Consider the following 20443-nt stretch of genomic DNA (forward strand, 5'->3'; position numbering starts at 1 on the left):
GAAAACAGTTCGCGCGCGCGATTCAAATTTCACATGCCGCCGAACCCATAGAGTGTGCCCCGTACGTCTCCCCTGTCCTCCGCCGCAAGCGGAGGCGAATGCAGGACAAGAGCCGACAGGAGAGGTCCCGCGCGGACCTCAGCGGTCGCATGTACTCGGCCGCTCCTGCAGTAACCCTCCCCCTTGAGCGCCGTTCAGCACACACACAGAGAGCCAACGGGGCAACGGAGGCCAGCAGAAACAGTAGGAGCAGGACCCCAACGGGGCCGGGGACGGAAACGAGAGAGGGAGGAGGGGAGAGGGAGGAGGGGAGAGGGAGGAGGGGAGAGGGAGGAGGGGAGAGGGAGGAGGGGGGAGGGGAGTGGAACGGCTGCACAGCCACCTCACCATTCGACGTCTTCACCCTCTTGTCCATCCAGCTGGGACGCCCCTTCAGCCACTGGCACAGAAGTGGCAGTAGCTGGAGAGGGGCTTGCAGGTGGGCGACCCTGTGCTGGCGGGATGCAGGGGAGCATGGGCTGCCCTGGTCCTCCTTTTCTTCTGTGGGGGAGGCAGCAGGGCGGATAACCGGCACTGGCGCAGCTCAACCCCGGGAAAACAGAGAGGTCTACTGCGACTCTGTTGTCCCTGTGGAAAAAAACAAATGAAAAATAAAAATAAAAATCTTTTGCAAAGACAGCTCTGCAGTGCAGAGAGTGTCTTGCCTCCTTGACACTAAGCAAAAAACTGGAAGTCTCTCTCTCCAGGCTGAGGGTATAGCTGCTGGAGGAGGGGCTTAACAGTCTTTTACTTAGTGTCACGCCTCCTATGGAGATGAGCTATACCCAAGGTTTCCTGTGTCCCCCAAGGAATTGGGCGAGAAAAATGACCGGTGAAATCCGAAAGGTGCACTTTGGAATGTGTCCCCCTTTGCCCACCTTGGCTGCAAAAAAGTGACACACATCTGGTATCACCGTACTCAGGAGAAGTTGGGGAATGTGTTTTGGGGTGTCATTTTACATATACCCATGCTGGGTGAGAGAAATATCTTGGCAAAAGACAACTTTTCCCATTTTTTTAATACAAAGTTGGCATTTGACCAAGATATTTATCTCACCCAGCATGGGTATATGTAAAACGACACCCCAAAACACATTCCCCAACTTCTCCCGAGTACGGCGATACCACATGTGTGACACTTTTTTGCAGCCTAGATGCGCAAAGCGGCCCAAATTCCTTTTAGGAGGGCATTTTTAGACATTTGGATCCCAGACTTCTTCTCACGCTTTCGGGCCCCTAACATGCCAGGGCAGTATAAATACCCCACATGTGACCCCATTTTGGAAAGAAGACACCCCAAGGTATTCCGTGAGGGGCATGGCGAGTTCCTAGAATTTTTTTATTTATTTTTGGCACAAGTTAGCGGAAATTGATTTTTTTTGTATTTTCTCACAAAGTCTCCCTTTCCGCTAACTTGGGACAAAAATTTCAATCTTTCATGGACTCAATATGCCCCTCACGGAATACCTTGGGGTGTCTTCTTTCCGAAATGGGGTCACATGTGGGGTATTTATACTGCCCTGGCATTTTAGGGGCCCTAAAGCGTGAGAAGAAGTCTGGAATATAAATGTCTAAAAAATTTTACGCATTTGGATTCCGTGAGGGGTATGGTGAGTTCATGTGAGATTTTATTTTTTGACACAAGTTAGTGGAATATGAGACTTAGTAAGAAAAAACAAAAACAAGAACAAAAAAAAATTTCCGCTAACTTGGGCCCAAAAAAATGTCTGAATGGAGCCTTACAGGGGGTGATCAATGACGGGGGGTGATCAGGGAGTCTATATGGGTGATCACCCCCCTGTCATTGATCACCCCCCTGTAAGGCTCCATTCAGATGTCCGTATGTGTTTTGCGGTTCCGATCCATGTATCCGTGGATCCGTAAAAATCATACGGACCTCTGAATGGAGCCTTACAGGGGGGTGATCAGGGAGTCTATATGGGGTGATCAGTGGTTCATAAAGGGTTAATAAGTGACAGGGGGGGGTGTAGTGTAGTGGTGTTTGGTGCTACTTTACTGAGCTGCCTGTGTCCTCTGGTGGTCGATCCAAACAAAAGGGACCACCAGAGGACCAGGTAGCAGGTATATTAGACGCAGTTATCAAAACAGCGTCTAATATACCTGTTAGGGGTTAAAAAAAAAAAATCACATCTCCAGCCTGCCAGCGAGCGATCGCCGCTGGCAGGCTGGAGATCCACTCGCTTACCTTCCGTTCCTGTGAGCGAGCGCGCCTGTGTGCGCGCGTTCACAGGAAATCTCGGCTATCGCGAGATGACGCATGGATGCGTCCAGGAGGAGTAAATCAACCACCTTCCGGACGCATCCGTGCGTTAGGCGGTCGGGAGGTGGTTAAAGTATAACTGTCACATTTAGACCCCAATTTTAATTTTCATATATGTAGTTACTAATAACATGATATTCCAGAATCACTAACTACTGACTTACCCCATATTTAATAAGATTCAACCCTTAGCAACCAGTCTGCATAAAACTGCAATTTCACTATTCAGTTAAGATGGCCGCCACTGCCCTCACCCTGAGGCTAATCCCGCCTGCCCTCACTAGCCAGTAACAATAGCCCCCCAATAGTGTCAGTAACCAGAGCCCTCCCCCCTAAAGGGTTAATCTCCTGCAGCACAAGGGGGTCCTCTTACCACGTTGCTTTTATTTATACACTGAGCAGACGGCAGATCTCCCTTCCCTGGTCTGCGCTGCTTCGACTCTGCATTCTCCAGCTCTGCTGAGTGAGGAAGCATCTGCCAAGCGCAGGGACAGAGAGAAGTGCACACAGCCCAGGCACGGTTATCAGCTGCTGGGGAGGACCTGGCTTTAATCATTTACTTACAGTCCCTGGCTGTTAGTAATCTGACCTTACACGCAGCGTGCTTCTGCGTCCTCCGTCCTTCAACAGATAGACGGACCATGCCTAGCAACCCTATTTTAAGCACAGGTAAAAGTAGGCAGTACATGGAACAAAAATGTGGAATTAAGGGGTAATTGAATACACAGTGAAAAGTTGAAATAGGGCCACCAAGGTGATATTAATCACCACAATCCAAAAAAAAAAAGTATATGACAGTTATGCTTTAATGTAGTTTTTCAAAAATTAAGTTACTTTACCGGAATATCCCTTTAATTTGTAGAAAATACCTCTATTAGTACATTGAAAATATTCAGTGGCATTCAAACGTACATATGCATCTGAGGCAGCATAGAGCTTCTGCTCTTCACTGAGGGGAAATCTGTTCCAGTCACTGCAACGCACAGAGTCATCTTTCAGAAGCTGCTTGTTGAAGAGGTGTTTGACCAAGCCATTCAAACTCCACTTTTCCTTACACTGAAGCTAAACACACAAAAGATATATTTTAAGACATCTCGAAAATCAACATAAGAATTAGTGTACACAAAAAGTTATATAAATACTGCATATGTTAAAGCTCTGAATATGAAGGTCAGCCACTGCAACATGCATGTTTCTGCAGTATGCATTTGGTGGTGGTGCTGCCTCCATTTTGGCTGTGCACCCTTAACAAACCAATTTTTCCCACAAGCTGTTTTTAATTTGTGTAGTATAGGTGGAGCCCAGTTTCCCTGCATTCATTTGAGACATGTTGGCAGAAGGACAGGAGTTATGAAAGAGTAGGGTTCCATCTTAAAAAAAAAAAAAAAAAAAAAAAAAAAAAGGTCACCTTGCAGTGGTGGATGGGCACAAATGCTTTGGATCAAAATATACTTGCTTAGTACCTCATTCATACATGAAGTAAATATAGCATTAGTATAGTTTATATGTTCAGAGTGCTGTTGCATTGTGTTTGGTTTTTCTTTTGGACACTAAACCTAGACATCCAACTAGATGTCTAGAGGTAAAAACTGTTTCAAACCCAATAATTTCAAGTGTATAGGATCTCCCTACATTTCCTTAATGGCGGATTCAAGCTGTTGTAAAAGGGGTCTGGCAGCGCTTTATTTCACTGTCCCTACTGAAAAAAACATTTATGCTCGGTTGAGCAGAGTATGCATGTTTATACTGGAGTTGAAAGAAATAGTTCAGCTGATAAGCAATCTCAAATGTATGGCCAGCCTAATGGGGTATTCCTACCATAAAGTGGTTTCATATTACTAGGACATGCCCTAACTTACCTATTTAACAAACATGACCTCAGCATTTCATGGGTTAGAATATATTAGGAAACATACAGAATTTTACATACCTTTTGGTTTGCTAAATCAGTAAGTTCGATGAATCCTTTTAACTTCAGATCACAGTCGCTCATTAACTTCCATTGGTCACCTTCAATACCAACTCCAACCTTCTTTATAGACATGTCTTCAAGCAGCCTCTTCAGACCCTTAGGAAAACCTGTGAGACAGGTAAATCCTATCAGATTATATCTAATTGTAGACCTTTGTGAAATCCTGAGAAACATAAGTTTCATAGACTTCACATAACCCCCTTTCCCTACTGTATTTAATGGATCCACCCCAGAAAAAGTGTGACATTTTCTAGGACAATGCCATAACATCTGTTCAGGGATCAAAAAACTGATTGAATAGAGTGCACTCATTTCACACAGGCAGTAATACTATACAACTATAGGTAGTATACTTTTCTATGCAGCCTTCGTGAGGTCCAGTTTACCAGCCAATAGTCAATTCAGACTGACTCTCCCTTCCCACGGCGGGAGTCTGACAGTAAGAACTAAATATACAGCATTTGTTTCATAAGATATTTGGAAAGGCTTTTTACAGTCAACTGTTTTACACCAATTCATTGCTGATGTCAACCATAAAGTGCTCAGCTGAGAGAAGGTTAATGTCGATCTCCAATGTTTTTTTTTGCATTTTAGATTCCACCAATAAAACAGCAGTTTTCTTGAAAAAAAAATTACCTTTTTTACGTTTTTCATTAAGAATCCCGGACTGTGGGATCATACATGTTCATGCTACAACTTTTAGCTCACAGGACTGCTTAAACTATATGCCAGATCTCAACTACTTCTCACAAAGGTCCACTTACTGGGGTCTACGTCAGGTGAAGGTCAGATTCGAGTGATAACTAAGGATGAGCAAACTTATGGTCCGTGGTAGCGGAATCCATAACGGAATTCTTAGATAACCCGAACCTTTTATGCCAAACTAGAAAACACAAGTTCGCTCAACACTAGTGATAACATCTATGCTTTGGTTTTTTAGATTTCATTTTTCCATCAATGTAGTCATATGAATACTTACCATACTTTTTTGTGGCTTAAGTCATACTTTTTTTTAAAGGGGTTGGCTGTTTAATACTGATGACCTATCCTTAGGATAGGTCATCAGTATGCGATTGGTGGGGGGTCTAGCACTCAGCACCACCCTCAATCAGCTGTTTGAAGAGGCCACTCAGGTGAGCACTGCAGCTTACCAAGCACAGCGTCGTCCACTGGACAGCAATTGTGCTTGGTATTGCAGCTCAGCCCCATAATAAGTGGAACTGAGCTGCACCTAGGCCATGTGACCAAAGAACGTGACATCACTGGCCTATAAGAGGGCCTGCAGACCTGTTCGAGTGGGACAGCAGACTGATCAGAGGCTCAGCCAGGGCATGCTGGTACAGTGTAGTCAGGATGTTATGTTTGCATCAATAAGTTCACATCATGTGTGGGCTGTACAGGTAGCCAAGTTATCGGTGCTCTGGATCTTCAGTGTTACATTGTCCCATAAGCACCATGACAACCCCACAATGAGCTGTTCTGCTCTGCAGATCCGGTGCACATATATGAAATGAAACAGACAGAGATCTCTTTGGCTCTTTGTGGGGATAGTGCCGATAGGACAATGTAATACAGGAGATACTTAAAGGGGTTGTCTCACCTTGTCTCTTCTGCTCTTCAATCCAGGACATTCGGCACTCTACAGGGTGGTGCTCAGGCAAGCGGTGCTGGGGCGCAGTAACTCCGCCCCTTGTCTGGGTGTGCGCACTCCCGAGGCTGCTAATGATTCAATAGCAGCCTCAGTCTGCTCAGGAAAAATCAATAGCAGCCTTAAGTGCAGCACTTTGGTGGCTTCGCTTGCTTTCCGCCCTCTTTTATTCTCTTGAGCTGCTCTCAGGTTCCTGCCATTGCCAGGAGCAGCTCACAGTATATGAAGTAGCCGGGACGATACCAGTCACCACAGAGGCCAGCGCTTTGCAACCGACTGGATTGCAGTGGTGGTGTTAACTCTGCCAATGAGCAGTCTATAAACGACTACAAAATGACACTTTACCAGGAGAGCAGGCAATATTGTATGAAGAAGTATATTAGTAAGTTATTTAATATAGGGTTCTATTTAACATACACTACTCACCAAATGTGAGGGATATTTGGCTTTTGGGCAAAATTTATGTAAAATGTAAAATGTTCAAGCTACAGTGATATTAAATAATGAAAGTAGGGCATTTAAGTAGAAGCATGCAATGGCGATTTCCTCATCTCAATTTATTGAAACAAAAGCCAACAACAGTGTTGGGTATACCCCCACGAAAAAGGCAATGTCTCAATACCTTGTCATGTGGCCTTGAGCATCAATTACAGCTTGACAACGTGAGGGTTAATTCTCCATGTTTGTACTTCATACTGCCATTTTACATTAAAGAGGACCTTTCACCAGGATACATGTATAGAAATAGTTATATTACCTAATAGTGCGGCCCCCAGTGATGTATTTCCGCTTATTTTTTCAAAGGACCCCCCTTTTCGTTCGCTGTGGTCTCCGGTAGTTCTGGCGCCTCATATGCTAAGGAGGCAATTCGGTTCAACTAGACAGGGACTTGAATTTGTCCTGGGCGCGGTTATGTTCTTCCTGGCTGCGAGCGCATCCAATCAGAGTGTCCTGCTCTTAGACAGGGAGAAGGAGCCAAGCTGTGCGCCATCTTGGAGTCCCTTAGGGGGTGGTGGCAGGTAAATTTGTAAAACTAACATCATGCTCGTTTGCCTAGGGGGAGTATTAGTAAAGGTTGAACAAGTTGCTCGTTTTCTAGGGTTGTTTTTCATACTTACCGACAGGATCCTACTGCTGCTGCCGCCCATGCCACTGCTGCGATGCTCTCTGCCGGGGACTCCAAGATGGCGCACGGCTCGGGATGTGTAAAAGATCAAGTTCTCGCGAATCTGATTGGATGTGCTCTTAGCCAGGGAGAAGATAACCGCGCCCAGGACAAATTCAAGTCCCCGCCTAGTTGAACCAAATTGCCTCATTAGCATATGAGGCGCCAGAACTACCGGAGACCACAGCAGATGAAAGGAAAAATAATAAGCGGAAATACATCACTGGGGGCAGCACTGTCAGGTAATATAATTATTTCTATACATGTATCCTGGTGAAAGGTCCTTTTTAATGAACTGTGAGCTTCTTGTGGAAAGTTACAGTAACTTTAAGGTCACTCCTAGCCCCCTCCAACGCTTGTTAGAAAGGAATCTAAACAAGCACTAGGAGAACTAGCATGTGGCTAGCACCCTCAGTTAAGATTCAGGAGAAGTTCTAGGTGTATAGCCAGGAAGATGCTCATTTCAGATTGTGTTTTTAATGAGTTAATGACATAAATGTTTAACTACGTCTTCAGTTGGAAATGATCCAGAAAAACAGCTTTATTAACCTCTGCTTTCTTTAATAAAGTTTAGAAACTCTTGAAACACAGCTCTATGCCTGTGTTGTTTTTTCTCTATGGATATCCATAACTTCTAATTCGGAGTCCAAGGCTCATCCGGCATTGAGGGTTTTGCCCCAACAACAAGGATGTCCCATGCTGTTCACAAGTCGACGTATTGCCCGCTGAGGCATGGCATCCCACTCTGCTTTAATGGCGCCTTCTCAGGTCATTGAGGTTCTGAGTTACAGAGTTACGAGCCTCTACACAGTGACTTAGCTGATCCCATAGGTTTTCAATGGGATTCAGTTCTGCAGAAAGTGCAGGCCACTCCAATTGCTGTCTCCATTAACCGTGTCCTAATGATGTGACCTCGATGATCTGGCGCATTGTCATCCACGAAGATAAAATTAGGCCTGTGTCGTTAATGCAGAGGCACAATGACTGGATTAATGATGTTATTCAAGTAGTATGGGCTTATCACTGTATTTGACTAGACACACCTGCCCACACTGTAACACCACCACAAGCAAACAGTGGCTGATGCATAGCACACTACTTGATGTCTCCAACATCATTGGCGGCCATAATTTCTGCTCAGCGTGAATCGACTTTCATCAGTGAACAGCACCGAGGCCCACTGGTCACTCGTCCAGCATAGATGCTCCTTGGCCCATACAAGTCAATAATGCCTGTGCCTGGTGGTGGGGCAGGTCGTCTAGCACGCAGACCATGCTGATGTAAAAGGTTTCACTCTTCATTCAGCAGCTATAGGGAATTGCTACCGGAGCAACTGTACACCCCAGACCCGCACAGCTAAGTGCACATGATGCTGCCTTTTGCTATTAACTGTCTCCAGCACTTGTCCCCAGATATTGGTTGGCCTCCTCACGGGGCTGCTCCCCCGTATCGATGGATCTTTCCTTCACCGCCTCCTGCCAGGCTCTTTTTGCCCCTCTTAGCCCAGGCAGTCACTGATTCAGGTGCGGCATGGAGCAATAGTGAGCCAAAATTGGCCAATCAGAAGCCTCCTCATCTAATAACAAATCTTCTTACTTGCTGCCTACTCTAGACCTGCCAGTATAGTGCTTTGTTATTGGATGCTCCGGGCACCAGCAGTATTGCTGTGCTGCCTGTACAGGCGTCTAACGCTTGCACAGGCATTACTGTGACCTATGGTAAGGAAGGAGTACCATTTGGCTTTTGAAGCGTAGGTTTTACTGGAATGGGTTTGGGGCACCAGGTCAAACATGGCACTCATGAGGTACCAGTACAGTGGAAACCCTAAGTAGTAATCCCCATTTTTTTAAACTACACCTCCAGGAATTCAGGTAGGGATGCAGTGATGGATTTGACTCCACAGGCGTTTCATAGAATTTATTAACACGTTAAGGACCTAGGACGAGTATACTCATCATGGCATTAAACTGTCACCATGTCTGCAGACATGGTGACAGCGCTGAGTGCTGGCTGTTACACACATGTCAGCCGTTTCACCATTTCCATACTGCGGTCCGTATGGACCGCTGTATAGAAAGGGTTAAGTCAGGGAACTCCCTCCCTTTGCAGCCCCCAGATGGATGGGGTGACAGAGGGAGGGAGCTCCCCTCCTTCCCCGTCTGCTCAGTTGTGGCAGACGGGGAAGGTTCCCATGGCAACGCCTTCTCAGGCATCCTGCTGTCCATGGTGCTGAACAGATCTATGCTAAAGGCATAGATCTGTTCAGACAGTGTAAGTAAAATACAGAACAATACACTATATGGTGTATTGTACTTTATTATACAGACATCAGACCCACTGGATCTTCAAGAACCAAGTGGGTCTGGGTCCAAAAAATGTAAAAAAAAAAAAAAAAAAAAAAAAAAGTGAAAAAAAAAGATAATAAAAACACATTTATCACTAAATAAAAATCAAAAAAATAAAATACACTACATATATTAGGTATCGCCGCGTCCATAACGACCTGATCTATAAAACAGTCATGTTACTTTCCCCGCACGGTGAACGCCCAAAAAATATAAATTATCAGGAAATTGAAATTTTGCCCACCTTACTTCCCAAAAAATGTAATAAAAGTGATCAAAAAAGTCGCATGTACACCAAAATAGTACCAATCAAACAGTCACCTCATCCCGCAAAAAATGAGCCCCTACATGAGACAATGGCCCAAAAAAGTAAAAAAAACTATGCGGACACTATAACATGATTTTTCTTTGTTTCAAAAATGATATCATTGTGTAAAACTTACATAAATAAAAAAAAGTATACATATTAGGTATCACCGCGTCCGTATCGACAAGCTCTATAATAATATCACATGAGCTAACCCCTCAGATAAACACCGTAAAAAATAAAAACTGTGCTAAATAAACAATTTTGTCACCTTACATCACAAAAAGTGTAATAGCAAGCGATCAAAAAGTCATATGCACCCCAAAATAGCGCCAATCAAACCGATCAAAAATATCACATGACCTAACCCCTCAGGTGAACACCGTAAAAAATATAAAAACGGTGTAAAAAAAAAAGCTATTTTTGTCATCTTATGTCACAAAAAGTGTAATAGCAAGCGATCAAAAAGTCATATGCACCCCAAAATAGTGCCAATAAAACAGTCATCTCAACCCACAAAAAATGAGACCCTACTTTAGATAATCGCCCAAAAACTGAAAACTATGGCTCTCAGACTATAGAGACACTAAAACATATTTTTTTTGTTTAAAAAAATGAAATCATTGTGTAAAACTTACATAAATAAAAAAATGGTATACATATTAGGTATCGCCGCGTCCGTGACAACCTGCTCTATAAAAATACCACATGATCTAACCTGTCAGATGAATGTTGTAAATAACACAAAAAAATTAAAATAAACGGTTTACGACCATATATGGGGTGTGTCAGTAAACTATAGAATCAGAGCCATAAATATTGAGTCTTGTTTGGCTGTTAACCCTTGCTTTGTAACTGGAAAAAAATTATTAAAATGGAAATCTGCCAAAAATGTGAAATTTTGAAATTGTCTCTCTATTTTGCAATAATTCTTGTGGAACATCTAAAAGGGTTAACAAAGTTTGTAAAATCAGTTTTGAATACCTTGAGGGGTGTAGTTTCTAGAATGGGGTCATTTTTGGGTGGTTTCTATTATATAAGCCTCACAAAGTGACTTCAGACCTGAACTGGTCCCAAAAAATTGGGTTTTTGAAAAGTTCAGAAACATTTCAAGATTTGCTTCCAAACTTCTAAGCCTTGTAACATCCCCAAAATATAAATTATCATTCCCAAAATGATGCAAACATGAAGTAGACATATGGGGAATGTAAAGTAATAACTATGTTTGGAGGTATTACTATGTATTATAGAAGTAGAGAAATTGAAACTTGGAAATTTGCAATTAAAAAAAAAAAATAAAATTGTAATTTTTTATTTTAGTTTTATAAATAAAAATTATTTTTTACTTCATTTTACCAGTGTCATTAAGTACAATATGTGCCGAAAAAACAATTTCAGAATGGCCTGGATAAGTCAAAGCATTTTAAAGTTATCACCACATAAAGTGACACTTGTCAGATTTGCAAAAAATGGCCTGGTCCTTAAGGTGTTAACATTGGACTGCAAAAATGAAAAAATGTTAAATAATTACATTTTTTCCAATAGTATGTTGCTCTAGCCCCAAATTCTTAATTTTTGCAAGGCTTAAAAGGAAAAAAGGCACCACATAATTTGTGGTGGTTTGATTTTTTTATGGAACAAACTTTCAGGTTCGCCATACGGAATATATGATATGATATTTATATAATTATTTTTCATGTTTTACTACTTTTGCATCATAAAAATCACATTTTAAGTTTTCCATCTTATTTTTTTTTCTTTGCATCGCCATATCTAAGACTCATTTATTTATTTTTTATTTTTAATCAATTATAAATGAGGGGATACAGGAAAAAGCGCTTTTTTTTTGTACAGGGGACTTAAACATATAGTTGTCCTATCGCTGGTAAAATTCACTGCAATGGTTAGCTCGGATTTTGCAGCAGAGTGTCAGCTATATGTTCCTGAGCAGCTGCCATTGCTATGCCATAAATTTACGGCATGGTGCGTTGAGGTAATAATTGCCATGCCGTACATTTACAGCATGGTGCAGGAAGAGGTTGAATCAGTTCAACTCCGTTCTAAAAGGAGAGGGGGTAACCCCTTTAATAAAAGCCTCTGGAACAACACCTTCCATTCTGTGTGCCCTTTTGGCTGTTATCGATTCCCAAAGAGGGTAGAACATTATCCAGTTTTTTTTCCATGTAGTTCTAGTTACTGGCCTGCAATGGCTGAGATTGATTGAACATATCCAATCTTAAAAACCCATTTCAATTTACATAAAACTTGGGAAACTCTCCATTCTGACCTTTCCTATGGAAATTATCATAGAGTCCACATCTCATGCATGTTAATACAGACCAAAGAAATTAAGAGAACCTTACAGTTAGGCCTCATGCACATGACCGTTGTGTGCATCCGCGGCAGTTGTTCCGTTTTTTTCCATGGACCCATTGACTTTCAATGGGTCAGTGGAAAAATTGGAAAATTCTCCGTTTGGCATCCGTGTCCGTGATCCGTGTTTTCAGTCTGTGAAAAAAAAAAAAACCTGTCCTATTTTTTTCCCGGCAGCGGTTCACGGACCCATTCAAGTCAATGGGTCTGTGAAAAATCACAGCTGCACACAAGATTGTCATCCACGTCCGTGATCAGTGTCCGTTTTTTCCTATCATTTCAAAGGCAAACTTGACTTAGATTTTTTTTTTTTTCATGTCCGTGGATACTCCAAAAATCAAGGAAGTCCCACGTAAGAAAAAAAGGACAAGGATCACGGAACAACGGAAACCGTTTTTGCGGACCGCAAAAAAAAACGTCCGTGTGCATGAGGCCTTAATGTAATACTTCATAGAGATAATTGCCAATGCCATATTTTAGTAAAAAGGACTTCTTAAAGGGGTTATCCAACCCCTATAATGCCAGGGCCCCCTCACACAGGTTGTACTTACCTTGCTTCCCAGCACCCGCGTCGCTTCTGATGCCTGCACGGCCACCGTTGTATCTCCCCGTCGCACGGATCAAAAACATCCGACGACGGAGGGTTGGGTCCAGCCAATAGCAAGCCGAGACGGGGTAGAGCCTTCCTAGCAGGAGGCATCCAATAGCAGGCCATGACGAGGATGAGCCTTCCTAGCATCGCGGGTGCTATTGGCTGCCCACTCCACCCCGTCGCGCACGATGGGGAGATGCAGCAGCAGCCGTGCGGGCATCAGAAACAACGCGGGTGCCGGAGAGTAAGGCAAGTACAGGCCCGGGCATTAGAAGGGGCATTATAGGGGTTGGATAACCCCTTTAAAGATGTTGTATGATTTACATGATGTGGACCTTTCTGACTTTGCAAGGGAACCTGACAAGTATTCAAATTCCCTGCAGCTTTGCCACAGGGAAAATTATGAAAGCATTTCACAATTTTCATTTAATTAACTGGTTGTCTGTATGATATGACATGCTGGGTCCTCAGAGACAATTCCATGTCGCTTTTCTCTGCTCTGGCTAAGAGATCCTTCATCGTCACAACCAACTATAATTGAAAACGGGTTTTCCAACCAGACCAAAAACCATTGCTATATATATCCTTAAATTAATTCTACTGTATCTACGATAAGAACAAATAATACTTTAACATAGCAGACCTGTCATGGATGAAACCTGAAATAAATAGCATTCCTCTTCTGAAGTGCACACTTGGATGAGGGAGACCTTTCCATTTTTACCCTTTCTATAAGCAGGGGGCCACTCAATGTCAAATCCAAGCACAGCTTCTTTGGAAAGTCTCTCTCTAAAATAAAAGTACACAAAAAACAAAATTATACGTGCTGAAGTGTATACCAACACAACATAGGAGAATTTCTAAGGCTGGTGTACGGGCAATTATATATAATTTTGTATTGCATTGTACTCATTTTGAGCTAAAAATATATATTTTTTTGAATTGGTCTTTTTTTTATAAATATAGAGTCTTTTTTTCTAAACAGGGCTGAGATGCCCTTGTAGCACCCTTCTGTATTTTCGGTCAGTTGGGGAGCTGACGGGCTCCTTATTTCTGCTCTCTGACATTATAAACACACTCATTATAGCTCAGTCCTTATCTTATTGATAAGAATGTGGCTTAAGTGTTTATGACCTCTTAGTAGCTTAGAGATAAGTGTTATTAGATGACCAGCACAAAGTGAAAGTACTAGTAACACAGCTAGAAAAACATTTAACCCTTTGTGACAGAACAGCTCAATATTTAAAAAATATATATTTTTAGCCAAAAATGAGTAAAATGCAATCATTAAAAAACAGCCTCCGAAGGTGTACCCAGCCTTTAAACCAGGGGTGCACAACCTCTTTTTGGTCTGAGGGCCGCATTGTCATATAGCTCAATTTCAAGGGGCTGCAAATAAAAAAAAAATGTTGATCGCCACTCATTTACATTGGCACAGGACAATGTAAAGTGACTGGGAAGGAATGATCGCTATCACAGTCATTCCTCATATTCATTTAGTTATATTGATTATCGGTAGTACATCCCTGATTACACAGAGAGATGTACGACACCAAATTTACTGGACAGTTATCACGAATGAGCGCTTCTATGAACACTTGTTCCCAGTAATTGGCCTGAATATCTCAGTGTATTAGGGGCTTAAAGGGATTTTCTAGTAAAAATTATTTTTTAACAAGTTCCTGCAGCATTGCCCCTGAAACAGAAGATTCGTACTTACCTGCTCCATGCCGCTCTGGTCCTTTGCGCTGCCCGCTCTGCCTCCATCTTCCGGTTCCTGCGCTGTTTACACCTGGCAGTGCATGCATATGGTCACATGCACCTCTCCAGCCAATGACTGGCTTCAGAGATAATGTGGCCGCAAGCAGCATGTCACTGCTGAAGCCAGTCATTGGCTGAGAGAGGTGCATGTGACCATATGCATGCACTGCCAGGTGTAAACAGCGCAGGAACCAGAAGATGGAGGCAGAGCAGGCAGCGCAAAGGACCAGAGAAGCATGATGCAGGTAAGTACGAATCTTCTGTTTCAGGGGTAATGCTGTAAGAACTTTTAAAAAAATCATTTTTACAGGAAAAACCCAGAAAAGTGGCAACATTTCCTTCCATCCTGCACCCTATTCATGAATCAGCGCTTTCCTTCACTGCGGAGGACTGAGCTCACTGGTTATTACCATCTCCTGCCCCCCAGTTACAGACGTCATGTAATAACCAGTAAGCACTTTCCCTTACCAGTGGAGAAAGCACTTATTGGTTAACACTTTAATAACCAGGCCTGAACAGACACTTTGTGATTCAGCGCACGTGGTGGTTCAAACAGTTGTAACTTTATGTTTTATGTGTTGGGTCTACCAAAATAACTTTTGCAACAATTTGTTACTTGACACATAGGGACTTAGAATTTCTTTTTTAGTTTTATTTGGGGGAATATAATATAATATAATATGTATAGTTCCACGTGAATGGTGACGGTTTTGGTTGGTGTGGGTGCTTTTTGTTTTATGTAGTTTGTCTTTTTTTAACTTCATTTTTAATATATTTCTGCTACAAAATATATCCACCAAGGGGTCATAAAAAGACCTGGGACTTTTTGTAACTTTTTCCTATTTTTTATTTATTTTCTTAATATTTTATTGTATTTGTTTTATAATTGGTTTATTAATTATTTTTTAAATATATTTTTGCCACATATGTCCCCCAAGAGGTCATAAAAAGACTGTTGGGGGGACAATGAACACTGTAATATTTTTCTTATTTATTTTCATAATTTAACATTTTTTTATATATATATATATTTTTGCCACATAATATGTCCCCCGAAGGATTATAAAGGCCTGTTGAGGGACAGTGAACACTCTTATATTTTGCAGTTTTTCCTTTTTATATATTTTTTCCTTTATTTTTTGTATATAATTTTCTATTTTTTGCCACATCGTATTTTATTTTATTTTTTTATGTGTGTGTGTGTGTGTTTTATTAAATTTTTTGTGTTTATTTATTTTATTATTTTTATAATTTAATATTTTTTCCACATAATTTGTCCCTAAGAGGTCACTGAAAGCCCTTTGGGAGACAATAGGAGATTTTTTTTGCACTATTTTAACTGTAACTGGGGCATCCAAAGGAGTCCCAGTTACAGGGTAAATCAACCTACTGTGGGTGCTTTGTACAAGGCAGAGCTGAGCAGGGTCTCCTGACCCTGCAGCTCTGCGCTCTTCTGCCCCCAAGCCAGGTCCACCCTGCATAGCGCGGCGCTCACCTATCTGAGAAGCGCTGATACACTGTGTTTCTGTCCAGGAAGACCGGGATCACAAACCTTGGCTCTGGGGGCTGCTTGCGGCCTGGGGGTTGTGCACCCCTGCTTAAAACTAGGGTTGCACCGGGTATCGAATTATCGATACCTTATCGATACTTTTGTACACAGATAGATTCGATACCGGGATTTGCCTTTTAACGATACTAGGCTGTACTACTGAGCAGCCTAGTATCACAGAACATGCCCCCCCTCCTCCCCCCCAGTATTAAAGTCATCATTGGTGGCCACTGGGTCCCCTCCTCCTCATTGGTGGTGCAGTGGCAGCTTCTGATCGGAGCCCCAGCAGTGTAATCGCGGGGCTCCAATCGGTTACCATGGCAGCCAGGACGCTACTGAAGCCCTGGCTGCCATGGTGAGCTCCCTGCTGCTGTGTGCACAAAGCATAGGGCAGCAGGGAGAGTGTGAGTTCTGATTCACCCTAATAGAGATCTATTAGGATGAACAGGACAAGGGATTAAAAGATCCCAGATTCTAGCCCCTAGTGGGGCTAATAGCTATTAAATAAAAAGTTTTAAAAAAAAGTTTTAAAAAAATGAACATAAAAAAATTAAGTTTAAATCACCCTCTTTCCCAATTTTCCATATAAAATATATAAACAACAAATAAACAAATTACATATCGCCACGTCCGAAAAGTCCAAACTATTAAAATATGTGCAGTGTAATTAAAGATCCTCCTCCCAATCACGTGAATGGAAGAGGAAGCTGTAATTACGCTGCACCACCACTACAATGGAGTGCAGCGCTCGCACAAGCGCCATGGCCCCTTCAAACAGATGATTATCGGGGTAGCACATGTCAGCCCTGCTGATCTGATATCGATGGCCTGTCCTGTGGAAAGGTCACCAATATCTGTGGCTTGGATAACGCCTTTAATAACCTACTAACTGTTTGGTTGTTCTGTCAATCACATAGTCTTTGAATGGATTGGAAGGAGACATACTTGACCACCGCTCAATTTAAACTCCTCCAAGTTTTGCAGCAACTGCTGGGGGTCTAGCATTTAAAATACTAAAATAGGAGATATCTTTAACATATTAGCTAAAACTGAAGTAAAAATTGTGCTTTATAAAAGGTCTCACCTGATGTACTCCGAAAAGAAAGAACACTCCTGTGCTTCATAACTATAGACAATTGAGCCACTGAATTTCAGGAACGGGAGATTATCTTCTAAAATGTTCTTCTTCAAGGAGCAATTCTAATTAAGAAGTAAATGAAAGCTTTATACATACATGAAACAATAAATATCTGACCACTTACAGGGGTTGTCCGGGAGCAAAAAAAAAAAAAAAAAGCATTTACTCACAATGTACATCTAAATAAAGGTGCCTCCATATATTTTCAGCTATTTTCACCACTTCTATGTGGCTCCAACAGTCCCCCACTCATTGTTTATATATCTGTTTATCTTTCTCTAACTTCTGGCTGCACTGCCCTGTGGGTCCTGGGGCAGCGCAGCATGAGGTGGTTACAGCTGTCTCTCTGCTCCGCTGTAACCCCGCCCCTCATCAATATTCATCTCGATTCATTCTAAAGCTCCTTGCCCGGCGATGTCACCGGACTGGAGGGGCGAGGCTTAGCACAATGTCGGCCAGCCTACTTACCGCCCCTCCATCCACTCTGCATGAATTACTTATGCTGCCAGTGACGTCACCGGGCTCCCTGAGCAGCGGAAGAGGAAGCTTTGCTTGCCTGCAAGGGATCCGGTACGTCAATGAGGATTAGAAAACCGTAACTTCCGGCCATGAATTTCAAAGATGAAAACAGGGCTGCAGAAATCTGTGCCAAAGGTACTACCTGTTTGTATGTAATGTGTATACCACACTTGTACTATTAGAGCAATGTCCCCAATCCCGGACAACCCCTTTAAAGGGGCTGTGCCATAAACTACTTTTCACTCTAAAGTGTTTTTACATCAATAATCCTAGCCCCTATTTATTCTTAGACTGATTTTTTTTCCCCAGATTTCCCTCATTTGCAGTTTTCTATTATCCCCCATTCCTGAATCCTACTCCCTGGTTTGTCATGTTCCTTCTGTCCCATCAGGCCTTAGGGCAGCGATATGCGTCCTGACATCAGCAGGTCATGTGACCCTAACCACGCCCCTTGTTCTTCCCAATGACACTTCCAATGTCCTACATTACAAAGCTCCAATGCATGAAGTCACCAAACACAACTGAATATCAAAACTGGCTTGGCGCAGGTGCAATGGTAAGTGAATAACTTTAGACTAAGGCAGGTCTAATAAATGGAGGTATTTGGGGAACGTTATATAACAGCGATATCTGTTGGGTGCGACACATTTATATTAGTGGCACAATCCCTTTGACTAAAGTATTGGTGTACTCCTCTATCACAACCAAACTGCACTGTAGAATCTGGTTCTTCCCACAACTGAGAATTTTGAGAATGACGCAATTTCAGTAGCTAAGCCAGCCCCCTTATGCATATGTCAGCCATACCAGAAAGGGGGCTGGTTAAGCTATTGAAATAAGACATTCAGCCAGCCTCTTCACACGGCACGGCTACCCTGTAAAGGTGCTGGGACCCAGGACCAGGGAGGGTATCTTCAGATCAGGGCACATTGGATAACTGAAGCATATTTATAAGATAGGCTACTTGCACACTCGAGGTTGGTGCGGATCCGTCATAGATCTGCACAGACGGATACGCACGCATTATCTTTAACTTTGCCAAAACGGATCCATCTTAAACACCATTAAAAGTCAATGGGGGACGGATCCGTTTTCTATTGTGCCATATTGTGTCAGTTAAAACGGATCCGCCTCCATTGACTTACATTGTGTGTCAGGACGAATCCGTTTGCCTCTGCATCGTCAGGCGGACACCAAAACGTTGCAAGCAGGGTTTTGGTGTCCGCCTCCAGAGCGGAATGAAGGCGGAACGGAGGCAAACTGATGTATTCCGAGCGGATCCTTTTCCATTCAGAATGCATTAGGGCAAAACTGATCCGTTTTGGACCGCTTGTGAGAGCCCTGAACGGATCTCACAAACGGAAACCAAAATGCCAGTGTGAAAGTAGCCTTATCTAAGGCTACTTTCACACTATTGTTTTTGCTGGATCCGTCAGAGTTCAGCTGCATCCGTTATTCACGGATCCGGTTGTATTATTTTTAACATTGCCAAGACGGATCCATCATGAACTCCACTGAAGTCAACGGGGGACGGATCAGTTTTCTATTGTGCCAAATTGTGTCAGAGAAACATCCCCCATTGACTTGCATTGTGGGTCATTACGGATCCGTTTTGCTCCGCATCCCAGGACGGAAAGCATGCTGCAGTTTGCTCTCAGGTATGAGAATGGAACGGAATGCATTTTGGTGCACTCAGTTCTGTTTAGCTACGTTTTGGCCCAATTGACAATGAATAGGGACAAAACGGAATCGCTTTTTTCTGCTATGCCTCTCTCCTCTATTAGACATATCAAGGAATAAAAAAAAATGGAATAAGGGGTCTTGATAGCCCCTGTGCTGCAAGAGGATGCAACTAATTTTGGGCCTCGTCATAAATGAGGCGCAACCTCCGTCAGCACATGCACCTAAACCGAAATCCACGGCAACTCAGAGCTGCCATAGATTTCTGCCTTTATTTGCGCCAGAACACTGACGGAAATGAAGATAAATAAGTTTGCGGCTGCTGGTCACGCCCCTTCCGGCCTTTATTATGCCCCCATTCTGAAAATTGGCAGATACGATACATATTTAAGTGTCACAGTTGAAAACCTGCAAACACATATGCGGTAATTTATTAAACTGGTGTAAAGTAGAACTGACTTAGTTTTCAATAGCAACCAATAAGATTCCACCTTTCATATTCCAAATGAGCTGTCGAAAATGAAAGGTGGAATCTGATTGGTTGCTATGGGTAACTAAGCCAGTTCTACTTTACAGCAGTTTGATAAATGACCCGAATAGTTTGCAGCTTTTTAACGCCACTTTTCAGGTGCATGGTAAATGATAAATCTCCCCCTATAAGCTAAGAAAAGTGTCAGTGTCTACAGCAACCAACCAGTTTTCTGGGATTTTAATTTCTGGCACCAGAACTACACAGCTCCATTATTGTGTAGTGGACGGAACTGGAAGCTGACAGAACGGACCAGATATGGATTGCTTATTCTGAGGATAGGCTATCAGGATGAAAATTCCTGAAAACCCCTTTAAAAGGGGTTTCCAAGATTTTAATACTGAGGACCTATCCTCTGGACAGGTCATCAGTATCTGATTGGTGGGGGGTCCAACACTGGGGACCCCCGCTGATCAGCTGTTTGAGAAGGCCTTCTCTGTGCTCACCAGGCACAGCGCTGTACATCGTATAGCAGCTGTACTTGGTATCACAGCTCAGCCGCATTCACTTCTATAGGGCTGGGCTGTGCCTAGGCCACGTGACTA

General features: G+C 42.8%; 1 protein-coding gene across 1 annotated transcript in view; it reads right to left on the reverse strand.

Annotated features, from left to right (window-relative positions):
- WRN (WRN RecQ like helicase) overlaps window positions 1–20443 on the reverse strand; it is a 187958-nt gene that overhangs the window by 163233 nt on the left and 4282 nt on the right. The window contains 4 exon segments of the mRNA XM_044278366.1: window positions 3233–3382; window positions 4251–4399; window positions 13366–13511; window positions 17117–17232. Of these exon segments, the coding sequence (XP_044134301.1) occupies window positions 3233–3382; window positions 4251–4399; window positions 13366–13511; window positions 17117–17232 (561 nt within the window).

This window comes from Bufo gargarizans, chromosome 1, assembly GCF_014858855.1.
Source record: "Bufo gargarizans isolate SCDJY-AF-19 chromosome 1, ASM1485885v1, whole genome shotgun sequence".
Taxonomy (NCBI): Eukaryota; Metazoa; Chordata; class Amphibia; order Anura; family Bufonidae; genus Bufo; species Bufo gargarizans.